Source organism: Melanostigma gelatinosum, assembly GCF_949748355.1.
Source record: "Melanostigma gelatinosum genome assembly, chromosome: 11".
NCBI lineage: Eukaryota > Metazoa > Chordata > Actinopteri > Perciformes > Zoarcidae > Melanostigma > Melanostigma gelatinosum.
In genome coordinates, this window is record NC_136644.1 from 11,524,946 (window position 1) to 11,542,687 (window position 17,742).

Below are 17,742 nucleotides of genomic sequence, written 5' to 3' on the forward strand. Positions count from 1 at the left end.
AATGCCAGATCTAGTTTTAAAAATCTTCAAGAAGTTTCTGTGGCAGCAAGCAGCAGAAGTGCCGCTATTGTGGTGACATTGTAGGTGAACTACACCTGTAAACCGCTGCTGGGATGAGTGTTTGTGATGCCAGCATGAACAATACTAGAGCCTCAACACTGGGACACATAAATGGAATGCAGCCATTGTTAAAATGGCCCCTCCTCTCCGAGAGAGTCTCATAGCGGTTGCATTCTAAAGCACTAGTACAAACTCCCACACCTCCCTTGCCTGCAGGATGGTGCCATGTTGCTTGATTTTGAGTGAATGAAGCGCACCCTTCCTCCTGTCCGCTGTGTCTAATTGACACACTGATAACAGCACACAGCAGAGGAGAGAGACCAAGAGCAGGGGAAACACTGAAGCACATGAAAACACACCGCGATGGAACAACCTGTTGTCCCCTTTGTATCATACAGACGCTCCTCGGTGTCAGAGGTCAAGGGCTGTGACTATGACTGTCAATAAGAAGTGGTAGTCATTGTGACGTCACCAATTGGTTTGGACTGCCGTTATGAAGAACTTGAATTCGGTGATTTCGCTCTCGCCATCTTGGAATACGGCCGTCGCCATCTTGAATGCGGAGGAGTGACATAGAGGTGGCGTATACAGCTGTATACGATATTATATCACAATGAGTACATTTTAAGTCTTGAATCTCTTAAGATTAATGCTGAATATGTGTTTTGTAAATTAGCGCTGTGTCTGCTTTCACAACTTGAAACAGCAAACGCTGTGAATTTAATTAAGAACTTTTTATTTATTAAGCGTATCTTAAAGCAACTTTAAGATACGCTATTGGAGCTGGAATTACCGCGGCTGCTGGCACCAGACTTGCCCTATGTGACCTGTCAATCACAGTAGCCCCGCCCTAAAGCATACCCTGCTTTTTGGTCTGTCTGACTCTAAATGAACCATAATTTACGAAATGAACACCATGCTGTATTGAAGAAGACTTGGAACTAGAGATTGAGACCATAAAGTCATGTTTACAATGTTTACTGAGGCAATAAATCAAGAGAGAAGTAGAGTCATTTTCTCATAGACTTCTATACAACCAGAGGAGTCGCCCCCTGATGGACAGTAGAGAGAATGAATTGTAAGACACTTCCACATTGGCTTCAGTCTACAGAACCGAAGGAATGAGAAGGGGCTGCACATCCTGCTTATTGGCCGGGGGTTACGCCCCCACATGGGGCCCAAAGGCTCTCTGCTCACACCCAGAAATGCCCCGAACAGCCAAAGAAGAAGAAGAGAGAAACTCCAGGCAGAGGGCAGGCTCTCTGCAGACACAGACACCTCCACACACTTCTAGTGGGTCAAATGTGATGACTGAGAGATTATTCTGTATGAGTCTATACATTGTTTTTAAAGAAAATGCTGCATACAGTATCACACCTTTAATGTAACTAGCTCCACCTGTGTTTGAGAAGTCAAAATTGCATCCATGAGAAGGGTGTATTCTCTTTTCTGTCTTTATCTTCCCTCTCTAGTCCCTCTCATTTCAGACAAGAGGAAGAGATACATGATGGAGGACTCAAGGAAATATGATTTAGTAAAATGAGATGTCAGATGTCAGTTCATGGTGATGGTGGCACAGCTGGATCAGCTGTCAGCAACCTGCTGTAGCAGCTTACTGCCTTGTTCTCCTATAAGACAAAAACACAATATGACATATCGCCCTTTTACTAACCCTTCAACATAACTGTTTGACAAGCAGCCAGATGTGCAGCAAACCTCTTTTGTGCACAGATCAGTCAAACTTGAATGATTTAGTAGTGTGTACACATGCTCACATAACCCATCTCTGAGGCACTGCAAGTCATCACGGACCATGTCAATGAGTGGGATTTACTGAAGTTTGAGAACATTAAAGTTATCAGCTTTCGTAGGATGAGGCCATGAAATGGTCAAATCATCTCACAAACACCAGCAACACAATGCTGTTTTTCATTCCTTTGAAAACTCGGTTTAAAAAAATCTTTACCTTATTTTGACTTCTTTCTATGTTCAGAATATCTGTTACCACTTCAAGTAAAACATGTCCTTCTCTTCTTGTTTGCAATTCTACTGCTTTTCTTGTTATAGAGCATTATTTATCAACCTGTTAGTCTGTGTGAGCTGCACCGGGCTTTCAACTAACTCCCGTGTGATGAGAAACATGTGAGCCGGTGGCTGAGCGAGTCAGGTGACTGGGACAGGTGTGAAAGTCTGAGGACATCTGGTGGATCAGGTGGTGTGTGTGTTATATGCCCTCATAAACAGCTGGTTAAACACTCAGATTCTGCCTCACAAAAAAAGGTTTGAATCAATAGGCAGTTCAAATTTAAATGTGATTAAAACTGAGTGTTGCCATGGCACATGTGTGTGTGTGTGTGTGTGTATATGGATGTGTGGATATATATTGTAAGCCCATACCGCGACACTTAAACCTGCATCTGTGTGTGTCTGTGTGGATGTATTTGATCAGACATCTTTCTTGTCTCAGTCAGAGTCCTCTCACTGACCAGCTACCAGCAACTGTCTTCTAATCACCTGCTTTGGGGGATGTACTCAGGAAGTCTAATGCAGCCATTGCCAGTGAGATACTCTGTGGGCTACAGCTTATTTTTCTTTAGCCTATAATTGTTCTGTGGCAGTTAGTTACTTGTTCAGTCTTACTCTATGAACATCTATGGCATCATTAAAATAATAATCTGACCATATTAGATGATGTGGTGACGTGACGGTGGTGCGATATGAAAGATCAGATTAGAGATCATCACAATCACCATGTCTCATGAATGAATGAATTTTGAATGAATTTTATTTATAGAGCGCTTTTCACAGACATAACATCAAAGTGCTGAACAGAGCAGACATTTAAAAGCATAAAAAACACAATGTGACCCTAGGGTCAATAAATTACATACACAGAGAAAAATAAAAAATAAAATAAAAATGTGTAAACATATTTTAAGAGCAGGTCTAGGACATGGGTTTACTTTTTACACAAACGCCAGCCTAAAAAGGTGGGTTTTGAGCTGGTTCTTAAAAGTATTCACAGTATCTGCGAGGCGTAGAGTTGCAGGCAGAGCATTCCAGAGCCTCGGGGCCACTGCCTCAAAGGCTCGGTCACCACGGGTCTTAAATTGTGTGCATGGGACTGACAGAAGACCAAGAGCGTTTGACCTGAGAGTGCGGGCGGGTGAATAGGGGCGAAGTAGATCAGCAACATAAGTCAGAGCCTGACCGTGAAGTGCTCTCATCCAATGATCACGACGCTTATTCACACAAACTTCCTCGAAATGCAGCCATTATCTTTCTCGTAATGTGAGAGAAGGGAGGAGAACTATTTCCAGGCTCCATAATCACTTGTGACTGATGGCCCTGTGTCCATGTGAGTCACTAACTGTTTCCTGTTGTAAAGCATTTATAGTCCGAAGCTGTTTCGTGCTGTAAACATCTCATGCAGCAGTGAATGACATCAGCGGTTGTTGCTGCTCTACATAACATGCTGCGGTTACACATTGGCAAGCCCGGTGTAAACTGTCTGTGTGTGTGTGTGTGTGTTTGTGAGCCGGAGCAGACACACGATCAAACACTCGATTGTTAAACAAACACACAGCCATGATGAATTTTTAACTCGAAAAAACACACACACAGAAAGGGAAGGAAAACACAAACTACTGACTCTTCGTGGGACCACCAAGCTAGTGGTTTGTTTGACAAAGAATATCTGTGGTTACACACACACACATATAAGTATATCCATGAGCATCAAACCTAATGTCTTATGCTACGGTCTTTGTATCTGAGAGACTTTTTCCGTTTGTTTTTCTGTTTCTGTTATTTTCACGCATGAAACTGACATATTTAAAGAACTGATCTGAACAAAGTATCAGCAGCATCAAGCCAAGAACATCGGTGCTGCTTATATCTAGTTCTAACTGTATCTGTCAGACCATAAAGATTCCAACAAGTTTATTAATGGAAGGTCCCCAGTATAAAACCACAGACCAGTTTGGAATATGGGGGTTGGGGAACTACCACAGTGAAGCTGTTTAGCCTCCAGATGAGGACCTGCAGAGATTCAGGACGTCGAGCTGTCAACACGACATTAGCATATTGTCACTGTATGAAGTTAAAGTGAACATGTTAGCAAACAGTTGTCTAGCTACATGTGAATCAGACACGGAGCAACACGATCATTCCATAGAAGCCATGTTTGTGTCCACATGATGAACGTCAGTCTAATATTCACTCTTCTTTTACCTCTGGTTTGGTCTCCACCAACTCTCTTTAGCTGCTCAGCAATGCTCCATCATGTTCACCGGCTGCTCTCTAACTGTGTGTCTGCTGCTTATTGCTGAGCAGGTGGTGTACAGAGGGTTGTTTGCTGTTGCTGGAAACAAGGTTAATGAGAGCAGCATTGACACACGAAATAGACTCAAAAGCTTTGTGGAGTCAAGATGAACTTTATAGTTGGTGATAATTCTCAGTGAAGACGATTATGAGATATCGGTGTTATTTCGATGGGCTCTCACAGTTTCAGCAGTTTGGTTGCATTCCGTATTCCTCCCCTGCTGTTAGTTGGCGTTTTTATAACTGATGACTGTGAATTTAGATTGTATGGACCCAGTAGTAGAGGTGAAATGCTGTTTGGAGCATGAGGTCGGATCTTACACATTGCACCTTTAACAGAAAGTAGTAGTAGTAATGAATGTACAGGGAGCCTTCATGGTCCACAGTACAAACCTGATTTTACCAGGAGTTACAGCGCCCCCTGTTGGATTATTTATCATAATAAATGCATGTGGTTGAAATAAGTGTCATCCTCACATTTTGTCAAAATGATAAAACATGGCACAGGATAGAGGAACAATCAACATACCAAAAATCAGTTTTAGACCTATGAACAAGACAATCACACAATGAAGGCAAAATGGACACAACAATACATACAAATATACAATTATGGGGTAATGAGTTTGTGCCATTCTGCCTATTTAAACAGCTTGGCTTTAAAACATGTTCTCATGGCCTATAACCACTTCTCTCCTTTTGCGTCGCTGTCTCCATGTTGAGCTCTATCTCTTGATCAAGGCGACAGTATCAGCTGGGCAAAGTGGCAAACTTACTCCTGTAATGGATGAAAATGAGGGAAAGGCTAAGAGGCTCGAAGGAAAATAACAGCATATCATAGATACATTTTAGTTGATTGTCATTTCATCATGTCACTATCAGTTAGTATCTTACCATAATATAATATTATGTAATGTAATATAATGCCACATAGTCTTTTGTCTCAATAATAAAATGTGCTCGTTAACGACACCAGTGGACAGAATCATAGACAGCTGTGAGCTGCATAAAGAACATTACATATATTTTATTAGTGTCCTGGATGGAGAATATAATGTCTTAAAGAGCACGTTGGACTTCCTGTCTTTGATGTGCTGTGTGTTTGAGTATCTGACAGGTCTTTTCCATGTCTGCTGTGTCTGAGTGGTTTACCATCTGTGTTCAGAGTTCCCCTCTAGCAATATTTCACTGGCTCGGCTTCCTCTTCGGAAAATTCAGTTTGCTGGCTTTTTGTGATAGTCCTCAATTTTTCTGCTAAAAGTGAATATGTTTTCTTAGTTTTAAACATTTTTCTGCACGTGTTTGTGTAGACGTGGTCCCCAATCAGGAGGCTTCATTACACAAAACTCTTTCTACAAACAAGTGAGGAATGAGCACCATTGTCTTGATATGAGCGCACCAGTCTGCCCTTTCTTCTGACAGAAACGTGTCAGAAACACAACATATGAGCAGGAGTTCCTTCTTGATCCTGGAAATAGACAAAGAAGCACAATTTTGCAAGGTCCACTTTTCCCCAAAAGATTGTCGTATCAGTTGGACCTCATCAGCAGATGAAAATTGCAACTTCTATCTTCTGATTAAGACTGATGCAGTTAAAAGTGCAGGAAAAGCTAGACTTTAGTTTGTAATGCTAAATATTGTTGAAAGTGATTCAAATCTTTCATTGAAAAAGTGTTGCAACCGTCACAAATTTACTACGCTGCTGGTGTGAATAGTTTTGATGCAAAATATTTGCAGTATTCAAGATTTATGCATTTATTAGTGATGATTGTCAAGAAGAGTTGAGCTAGACTTTAGTTTGTAATGCTAAATATATGTTACTTTTAAACAATTGTTTCAATAAAATTAGCTTTTTATAGGAGATGTTTTTGCAGTGCAGAGTGACAATAAGGTTTGTCTGAATTATAAGACCATTTACACCTCAAGATGTATCTGGATATTTAACTTAAATAAGTCACCACTAACGTACAGTATCTTTTTTATTTAGACAGCTTAACGGTTCAGTCTAGATTCATCAGCAGCAACAAATCTTTACATCAACGAGACAGCAGAGAGACAACTCCCTCACAGTGAGATAAAAAGCTCAGAGCTCAGGCGTAGAGCCCCCAGAGCAGGGGTCTCAAACTCCCGGCCCGCCACGTCATTTTATGTGGCCCGCGAATCCGCCAGCAAAAATGTTGAAAGTGATTCAAATCTTTCATTGAAAAAGTGTTGCAACCGTCACAAATTTACTACGCTGCTGGTGTGAATAGTTTTGATGCAAAATATTTGCAGTATTCAAGATTTATGCATTTGTGACATTTATTAGTGATGATTGTCAAGAAGAGTTGAGCTCACAGAGAAAGCCGCCTTGGATACATGCATACACGTTCAGGGGAAGGACAGGATATAACTCCAGAACCAGAAGAAGATGACGATGCAGCAAGCATCACGGGTGTGGAACACCGAGACGTGGGCATCCAGACGGAGACCGCAGGAATAATACCAAATCTGATGGGGATGTGGGGATACGACGAGGAATGCGGAGAGCTGGTGGAGGTTATCCCTGAGGGATTAGCGGGATATCGCGAGGCCGAAGAATCAACCAGCTCAGTCCCTACCCCAGCTTCCCTCTCCCCAAACAGCATTCTGGACCAGAATGTGATGGCCCTAGCACTAAGCCTGGACGAGCAGCTGAGGGACGCTAAAGATGACGACCCCTTCCTGGATTTCCAGCCACCAGGGCTGGATGGCCTGGTGGTGATCGACAGCTGGGAGCAAGGATCAGAGCCATCATCACCGGAGGACGACGTTCTCGTCATCACCGCCGAGGACAACGATGAGTTCCTTGAGGACTACTTGGAGCACAACACGGCAGCCTGAGACCTCAAGAAGGGGGTGTCAAGAAGAGTTGCGCTCACAGAGAAAGCCGCCTTGGATACATGCATACACGTTCAGGGGAAGGACAGGATATAAAAGCACGAAGCATATACTCAGAAATCAATAGTTAAAGTGTATTCGAAAGATAAGGTTTATGATCATTATATAACAAATGTTTAATGCATAGAGTGATTTAACAAATGTAAAAACTGATTATAATAATGTTCTGTGTACCGGAGCTGAGATGTGGAAAAAGTGTCATAGGGTGTGTCAGCAGACCGAGTGAGTCAGGAACAGATGTTTTTGGGCGTAACTTAGGAAAACAGTCATGGGACATGGAATTATGTTGCAAGAGATGACTCATAGAAGCAAAACTAACAGTCTGGTGCTTTCCGGAGACAAACGCACACACAAAAAGGTGGGGTGAAAATCATGTGTTCAGGATAGGTGGGGGGGAGAACAGATAGCCCAAATCAAGGATAAAAGGAGACGCTTGCAAGCCCCAAACTGGGATTTCTACACGGGAGCCGTCCAAATGCTCTGAGAAGAAGATACGGACGATTGCAACTGAAGTATTCGAGGACTTCGTCTCTGTTCACGGAAAGAAGACCGCTGTTCGTGGACAAAGGATGAAAGACGGAGATTTTCCTCTCCCCACTGCTCGACTCTAACAACTTAACAACGGAGAAAACGCAGCAGCCCTAGAGAAACTTTGTACTGATTTTTGAGGACTGTTGAACGGACTCCGCTGCAGAGCAGGAGGAGCCCGAGGGTCCGGCCGGACCATCGCTCCTAACAACTCCAAAAGAACCTTTTCATTGCACCTTTGGAAATCCAGCTCCAACCGAGCCGTCTCGGCATCTAAAAACGAATGAGTATAACCTGAGAAGAAAATTAAAGTAACGAATCAAGTGTAGTGACATTTTATGTGAGCTGTAGCTTAACCCTTGCAAACTAACTAAATATAACCTGCAATAAATATCTAATCTGCATTTAAAGTAAATTTCTCAAGTGCATTTATTTGCTCAGGTAGTAAAAAGTTCCTCGTGGCAGTAAAATGTTAAATCCATTGTATGTCTAACAACTGAGTTCTGTAAGGTTATCCTAGAAGACCGAATCCACTTAACAATCCCTTACCGTTTTAGAAGTAATCCTAGCCGTTAAAACCTAAACCTGGCATTTACCAAGAGCACGGATCCAGAAGAGGGAAGCTGCCATAACCGACGCGACTGGTAGGAGCGCCCGGGGTCAGGGTGGCCCCTCGACCGAGTGCACTCAGACCAGAGGAAGCAGGGTAGATGTCGGGAGTAACGGCAGTTAGAAGAGCCAGGCAAGTTCCCTCGCAAGAACACCAGCTCGACAATCTTTTAATAGAGAGCTGAGTCAGTAAGTAGCCCCGTATCGGGCCAGAAGTACCCCAGGATCTAACATGTGTAAATAATACAGTGTGTGCTCCGTTTTGTCTGTGTGTGTGTTCTGGCAAGAACAATGAAAGCATAATTCTGATGAGAATTTTCATGCAATTTCCTCAAAGACATTGAAGCTCCTACCTTGGGACAAAAGTAATTTTGCTGTTGACTGTCAATTATGCCACCTGGATTTGTGTGTTGCAGTTGAATGTTGATCAAATCCAAGCAAAGAAGATCTGTCTCTGTCCCGAGTGAAATCCAATACACACACACACACACACACACAAAGAGGGAGAGAGACAGACAGCAGTTTAATACTCTGAAATAAATAACTCAATACTTTATTGAAGCAGGAGTCATTTCCTTTACTGATCATATTACTCATATCTTCACTCTTCTATTCTGCAAATAATCACAAAGCAGAGTGCCACAAGCTTGTATCAGCACACTACTGCCATCGTGCTGTCGGTTCAGCTAAGCGTACTCGGTATCCTTTTTATTAGTCATGCTAGCAGCATGTATTCCCTGATAGTAGGTCAGTCAGTCTGTCCAGTGGTTAGTCGTTCGGTCTGTCTATCACTTTGGTTCAGACTGAAACATCTCAACAACTATAGGATGAACTGACATGAAAGTTGTTTCAGATATTTATGGTCCCCAGTGGATGAACCTTAATCACTCTGGTGATCCCCTGACTTCTCTTGTGCCACCAGCAGGCCACAGTTTTCACTTGTCCTCTGAAATATCTCAACAAGATGGATTAAAGTGAGTTTCCAACATGCATGGTTCCCACAGAATTAATCCATCATGACTTTGGTGATCCCCTGACTTTTCCTCCACTAGCTCATTCATCAGTTGCTTAGCTACAAGCTGACTGGTAGCATCATATTCATACATATCTCCTCTCTGGCTGCCCTGCTGGTAACATCAGGCTTCATGCTGGACATTTTTAGGGTATGAAATAAAGACCTATCCTGAAATATCAAGGAAATAAACCGCAAATGCACCCATAAAATGTTTTTCTATTTTTTTTAAATACATTTTATGGAAAATAGATCCCACCTCTGATCACTCAAGTTTGAACGCAAGACTTTCACTGAAGAAATCTCCAGACAATTTCAACTACACACAGTTCAGGATAGGTGATGATATTGATTTTCTAAAGCAAACTCAATGTTCAGCAGTACTACAGAAGAATAAGTACTATTACCTTTTACTTATTTATTAAGCCATCCTATTTATTCATAGGATTTTGCATCTTTTAGTGCACTGACCCCACAAACTGTTAATATTACTGAAGGTCATCTTGTAAAGTGAAGGAACACTCACACAGATTCATGTGTCAAAGAATTGTAATAATAAGTTGACTGCTGAAGACAGAATCTGGTCCATGGGAGTGAATGCTTATTATCTTTGCTACATGCAATGACATATGATGCAAACATAACATAGGTGATACATGAATATAACAATGTTCAGGAGGACTGTGCCCTAGCTACATGAACCTGTAGACATGCAGACACGATATCACGGGGTGTGGTGGAGGACTCAAATGCAGGTCAGACAGAGTAGTGTGAAGTAGGTATTTAATGAAATTAAATCAACACAGGAAACTTACAGGACACAACGGGGGATCCGTGGACAAGACAAGAGACAAAGGGGATTCCAGCAGAATGAGGCAGGGCAGGCAGACGGGAAACCCGGGAACAAGACGAGCCAAATGGGCGGGTAGACATGAAAATGATCTGGCAGTGAGTGTGCATGTGTGACTGGGGTTTAAATAGTGGCTGCAGTGAAGTGAGCAGGTGCGATAAATGAACTGACGAGGTGGGAGTGACTGGCAGGTGCGCTGAATAAACTGATTAGGTGAGAGATGGAAAAAACAGGACAATGTTGGCAGAGCTGTGACACACAACTCATGACATGTTTACAGTTGAGGTCACCTTTGCTTTCACTAGCAAGGACCACACCATCCACAAGATGCATTTAAGCTATTTTAATAATGAAAGATGATTGTGTGCGAGGCTTGGAACTTGCTTGTTTGCTGGCTGCGTTTAGGGGAGGCTTCGGTAGGTACAGCAGACCCCGTCAGGACGAGAGAGAGGAAGAAGAGGAAGAGGGAAACAGGGTGGGAGAGAGGGGTGCAGTAAGCGAGAGACAAAGAGGGCGGAACGGTTACTGGCACAGTTGAGGTGTGGTCCTGCTTCTAAAACGCTATGAGATAGCTTCAATGAAAATAAATTATTTAAATTAGAACCGTAGACAGCTTCAGGAAGGAGAGAGACAGACAGAGAGAGGGAGAAAGAGAGAGAGAGCGGTGACACGGCTATCACTGCCTCTTACTAATAGCCTACCGTTAATAACGAGAGAAAAATAATCTCACCACTTTTTCCTTCATAACTCTCTGTTGTAGCCAAGACATCACTTTTCAGAACTGTATTGCGGCCTGATCTCCTAATCACTGATATTGTCTTTGTGTATGGAAGCAACTCAAGGCCACGATACATAAAATCACATGAAAAAATCACTGCAATGTCTCGATAAATCACCTATTACCTACCACGTATTGCTTATCACCTATCCCCTATCACCTATTGCCTATCACCTATTTCATTCATTCATAACAAAACTGAGAGAAAACAGACAAAGTGTATTTCTGTTTGTTACGTTTGTTTAAATTAACCTGTAATCTGCCAGAGTCAGCAGATTTAGCTGATGCTAATAAGTTGAAATAAGGTCAGAGAAACACTGGAGTAAAATACCATTTCACAGTTGTAAACATTAACATTCGAAGAAAACACTTTTTATCCAACTAATAATCAATTAATTGATATAGTTGATAGTTGCAGCCTTAGTACACACACTAGGTGTCCACAGCAGTACATTGCTCTGGGGGCGTGCTGACCATCATACTGTAGGTACTTCAGAACACACGACAAACAAAAACTATCCCTTTAACCATGAACTTTGTGTCTGTTGACATCCTCCTGTGTTCAGTTACCTCAGTTTTTAGTTATTGCTTTTGTCTCCAACAATTAATGTTCTGTAGTAGTTAGCAATAATCTACTGAGTTCTACTCTTTGTATTGGTTTACCGAATTAAATCTAATTTGATTTTCTGTTCTTTTTTTTAAAGCTGGTTCGTATATACCGGCAGTAGTTGTTTGTAATTGTTAATTAAAAAATAGTTTTTTTTAGAAATTCTTGAACATAAAAATAGATACATATTGTATATCAACACAAGGCTTGAAAAAGGGTTTGACCCTTTGACCGCTGCTGTTTTTGGATTAGGTTTGATGTTTACTTAGCAACCTATGCTGTTCTGTTGATGTTTTGATTGGTCCAAAACTGTTTCAAACCTTACAATGACCTTGAAACATCAGGACCAAAATGTGGTCACTCCGGTTGTAAAGTGATGATAAAACTGATCTTGTGTCAGTCAGTCCACTGAGTCCCCTCTCAGCTTTGCAAAGCCTGCTCTGGTCTTTCTAACAGGAAGATGTAGTTCCTCTGTCAGGTGACAGCACAATTCTATTTAGAGCTGCTGTGTTCTCAACACCATTCCAAACACACAAGCAGAAATACAGAATCAGGGGAAACGGAGACAGGACACATACAGAAAGACAAACATACAGAAGGACAGAGGAAACCCACACAGGACATATTCATGTGGAACAAATTGGTGCCAACAGAAGCACATACACAAAACATGCATATGCATATAGAAACACATAAATAAACACATTGTTTCTAGTAGGAAATAGTGTGTGTGTGTGTGTGTTATCTCTGCCATGGCTGTAAACAGACTTACAGAGGCCCTTAAACACAATGGACTGCTTGACACTGTCTGTTTGACTGGCCTCAAATACAAAGGCCAGGCTGTGTGTGTGTGTGTGTGTGTGATGGCCTTGCTTGCAGCGAGCAGTCATATTGTTTCAGTCAGAGTGATTGTGTGGATATTAATTACTGTTTATAAATAGTACAATGGCATTTATCTTATTGCATTGAAGGACAGGAAGTGAGATAATATTAACATACAGTACATTTGTCGCAGAAGAAGAATGAATCCAACCATTGGACAGTAGTGCAGTTCTAAATGTCATCTGTCTGCCACAGACTGTCTCTGTGTGTGCAGTACATGTACACGTTACCATGGTGGCCAACTTACTTTCATAAATACATGTTGCCTATACAGAGCACAGGTAGGTCACTACCTCGCCAGTTCACAATCAGCAGGTGGATTTAAAAGTAGTTTAGCTTGCTACCATCTCATATCTACTATCACGTAATCATGCGTTTGGTCCATTTGATTTAAGAGCATACAGAACAGCTCAGGTGAAAGTTTTCTCACTAAAGTAACATCAGGTGGTTGTGGTGACGGAGAAGAAGACACTGTAGCTGACACAGTAGAACAGCTTATCAGGCACTAAATGTAGCGGTGACCCGAGGACGTGGAGAGGAGGGGGAGGATCACTTTCTGGTGCGAGACAGTTAACGAGTGGGATGTCATCACTGCACCAAACGGGTTGTAGAGGCGGAGAGAGAGCTTTTTACCACCCTTCACTACGAACATCCGGGTGGGGGTCAGGCTACGGTTGTCAGCGGGGCCCAGTGTTGGTCCCATTTTAGAAAAATAGTTGGTCCCTTCAGCTTTCTTTGCAATTCAGAAATTGGGTAAAGGAGCGATAAGCAAGAGAATGTGGAGTTTTTCTGATTTGACTTCCCATTTCCACCGATAGGGCTCAGCTACTGAAGTAGATACTGGTCAGAGGAGAAGAAAGAGAGTCATACAGAGCTCTAATGAGTTTGCTCCAGTCCGGCCTGGTCCAGGTGTTTTCTCAGCTGTGACATGTCTGATCCAGACCCGCCTGTTTCACGGTGTAGTTATGGCGCCTGGAGAACATGTGCTTTCACTGCCTGATCTTTCTCCATCTGGTCCGAGAGAGGAATGGGTGAAGACCCAAAGGGCTGATTCGCATTGTGTGATGAGACTTTGCCTGTTCAAATATTAAGAGAAGTCGATCATGATGGCTACTTTGTCCACGAGGATTTGTTGGTGAGAAATTTGGGAAGTGAGTTTTTTAGGTTGTTTTGTCGAGTAACTTTCATCCCCCCGCCCCTCTCTCAGTCTCTCTCTCCCTCTTTTTCCTTTTCTCGCTCTTTCTCTCCCCAGGATCCAGTAGCTGAGGTGTGAGGAGGGTTAATGTGGGGATTTCCTTGTCCTGGTTATAGTTAACTGTTGTTGACTATTCATGTGTTGGCCCTAAGGGCCCAGTGTTCTCTCCCTTTGTCCCTTCTAACTACAGTCACCTGTTTTTTGCTGTCTTAGGTCTATTCTCATGCCTTGTTTTGCACCCTACAACAACCATGCACACATATTCATCCCTCATGCGCACTTACACCACAAATTAGATAAACTATCTTTTGTTCAATGTTCTTCGTGGTGTGTCTCCTGATGGTTGTGGCATAAGAGCTTGGTTGACAGCTGAATAGGAAATCAAATCAAATATAAAAGCAATATTCCACATCTTTCGGGACTAATTCAAATTATACATAAATCTGGATAACACTTTTATGGATTCTATTATTTTATTCCATCAGCGGGATGCCAGCTTAGAGTATAATGTGACATTATTTCAACAACACTTAGAACAGACTATGTTCTGGAAGCACAGAAGAGACTCCTGCAGCACAAGGGCTTAAGTTCTAGCTAACTTCTAACCTCCATGCCATTAAACTGTCACATTCATTTCTGACAAACTTCAGCTCATGAACATTTATTGTTACATTCACAACTTACTAATAACCGGACTTCGCTCAGACTATCAGAACAGCTGTTTGTCCTGAGTGCACTGAGTACACTCGCCACCCACAAGGAAAAGTGAAAAGCTTCTTTTGAGGCTACACACCCTATTCTGGAAGTATTTATATTTAGCTTCGGTTTATCCTCTATTGTGTTGACTGAACCTCATGTATTTAGGCCTGTGGAGACAGATTATTTGTTGTACTTATGTGTAGTGGGCAGCCTGTATGATGAAATGGATTTACTGAACATATTGATATGACTAACGCAAGGGCAGTTCTAGACCCTACTAGATGTAGAAAATGCTTGAAACGCATGGAATCAATTTGGAAAAGGTGCCGATTCCGTGACTTGGATCAGATTATCAAATGTAGTTATGAAGTTTATTTGAGAGCAATAAATACACATTTTGAAAAGTTATCAGTATTTCTTTAAATTTACTTTATTGTTTTTAGAAATTAAAGTGCCATCAATTTGGTTAAGGCACATAATGACTTGTTTAAGACTTGAAACAGATAGTTTAGGACTAGATTTCGGACTTGTTGGTCTTAACTCCAGACTTTACTTGGGACTTGCTGGTCATGACCCCAGACTTGGTCTTCATTCAAGATTTGATTTGGGATTTGTTGATCTTCAACAACAGACTTGACTCGGGACTTGTTGGTCTTATCTCCAGACTTGATTCGGAACATGATTTAGGCTTAAATTATTTTGAACCTGGAAAAGGATTGGTTTGGGATGTGTTCCTCAGGTGCAACAGAGTGTTTCTTGGTCAGTCAGTAGTTGAGTATTCAAGTTGTGTACTGATAAAGAATACCAGCAGTATTCTCAGTGAAGGTGTCTCTTATCTCTTTCAGGACTCTTCACCAAAGCCAGACATGGAGGAGAAATTGCGTTCAGCTTCCAGTGTCGATGAACTGATGAGTCTTATTTATCCGTCATACTGGGCCGCTCTGAAGTGCAGATCCAAACTATCTGCTGCCCCTCCAGCCTCCAAGCTCCAGCCTCGCCGACTGAGGCCGCTGGCTGATACAGAAGAGCCAATATTCGCTGCTGCCTACCTCAACTTGGATGTCCTGAAAAGTAAGTTTTCACTTTGGTTTAATATTATTTATTTCAGACTTCTAAGCAGCTCCCATCAAGGAAACGTACTGCATCGAGTGCCTTTCATACAATTAGCTAATGAAGACTGACCTACAAGTGTCATTATGTATATTCAGTTGTACTATATTAAAGGTTTCTTACAAAATGTTTGTTTCTGCATCAGTAGGCAGGCAGACAGGCTATATAGACGGTATTTCATTTGACAGTGGACATGAGCTTGAGGTCCAATTCTTAGCTCTCCACAAAGTGTAATCATATTTACTATACACAGTGTGCTGGGAGAGTACACTTTTGATAGCCGATCACATTGGCTCCACCTTGATGTTGACAGTTTGGTGATGACCCACGTTGGACACTTGGATTAAAAATATGAAATTCCTGTTGACTACAGTCCTGACTTGGCAACATTGGAATATACAAATGTAGAGACCACATGTTTGTGTATGAGTGTATTATATATGTGTGCCTTTGTGCACTGCCATCCATGTGTACAGCAGATGACAGAAAAATAGACGTGTTGCATGTCTGTGGTGGTCTGACCTTCTGTGTGTGTGCAGGTATAGAGTCGGAGTGGAGGAAGACTCAGTGCATGCCCAGGGAAGTGTGTGTCGACGTGGGCAGGGAGTTCGGGGCTCCCACCAACATCTTCTATAAACCACCCTGTGTGTCCGTCTACAGATGTGGGGGATGCTGCCACTCTGAAGACAAACAATGCAGGAATATCTCCACTGGTTACCTCAGCAAAACTGTAAGCACAGTCTTCTTCTTCTTCTTTTCATTATGTGCTCAAATATGGATCAGCGTGTATGTGATCTTTGATGATTGATGATTTCATAAGAAAAGGTCTGGCTCAAAGGTTTGTCATTATTTATGGCCTGGTCATTCCAGTCTTGCTCATGAATGAGTGAGAGAGCCACTGTTGCCAAAACTAGCAGAGGTGTAATAATTAACCGATAAAATGGTGATATCCATGGCCATGCAATTACCAAAGAGTGTGTCTGGCACGCCTCTGACGTGCTGAACATTTGATTCAACTTATAATTGAACTGGACTGTGATCTGCGCTGCATCAGAGGGGAGGTCATGAAATCATTAAATTAAAAGCAGTCTTTCCTAGTGGTATACGGATCCCTCTTCACGGTTCAGCACACGTGAATAATTACACAGTTTACCTTAACCATCAAAGTGTGAAATAAAGACATCGTTATCTGCCAATATTCAGTCAAATATGTGATCAGGACATCATTGATGTTGTTCTAGTCTCTGATGTCTGATAATGTTACATTGTGAACAACTAATCAATGTTCAAATTGACAGAAGGAGAGCTGCAGGCTCACACCTATTGTGCAGCTGGATACAGGTTGGGACCAGATAGAATGCATTGCTTGCATTAGAACTCTATGTGTACTCTATCTATAACGCACACATCTCTTCTGTCTGTCATGCTGTTAAGTAGTTTGATAATGGGACTGAGGAAAATGTATTCCTTCTACTAACAGTTTGGTAACCTGCACCTTTGATTTTCAGCTTCACTATCTGTGTCAGCCACCTACGTACAAAACCATTATAAAAGAAAACATAAATCCTTCTTCAGTGAATTAGTGCTTAAATCTACAAAAGTAAGGTTTCCCATTGCAGCTCCAAGACAGCGCACTGACTGCCTATGGCATTTTACACTGTATAAATTAGCTTAGCAGCTTGCAGACTTTTCATTTTACACAGCTCTTCCACTCTTACTTGGTTTAAGTCACTGCATCTCCCGACAGAACACCACCACATTTGAATTTCAGCCTGCATGCATGTTTTTTTTTCCAGCTAAACAAACAGTAGTATTGGTAGCGAGAGCAACAAGTTAGTGGACTGCTGGACTCTGGCGGACAATAACAAAGAGAAAGACAACAGAGAGAAACTAATGCGACATGACAGCAAAACGCAGGAAAGACACTGAGCTGAAATGAAACCATCACTGTCACTTCATCGATACAGAATCGTCCATGGCCCACATGTTGATGCAAAATATACGCACCTCTAATGTACACATTAAATTGCACACAACAATAATCACAACCTCAACCTTGGCAGAGTGGGTGAAATGGGTTTCTTTGGAGCCCAGGAAAGTGCAAACAAATGCACTTGCACCCACTTGGCACATAGCCAGTGTAACCACCAGCTCCTTGTGATACAATGTA

General features: G+C 42.0%; 1 protein-coding gene across 1 annotated transcript in view; it reads left to right on the forward strand.

Annotated features, from left to right (window-relative positions):
- vegfc (vascular endothelial growth factor c) overlaps positions 1–17,742 on the forward strand; it is a 60,679-nt gene that overhangs the window by 17,136 nt on the left and 25,801 nt on the right. Inside the window, exons 2-3 of the mRNA XM_079278867.1 lie at positions 15,308–15,533; positions 16,112–16,302. Coding sequence (XP_079134993.1) covers positions 15,308–15,533; positions 16,112–16,302 — 417 coding nt within the window. The remainder of the gene's footprint in view (positions 1–15,307; positions 15,534–16,111; positions 16,303–17,742) is intronic.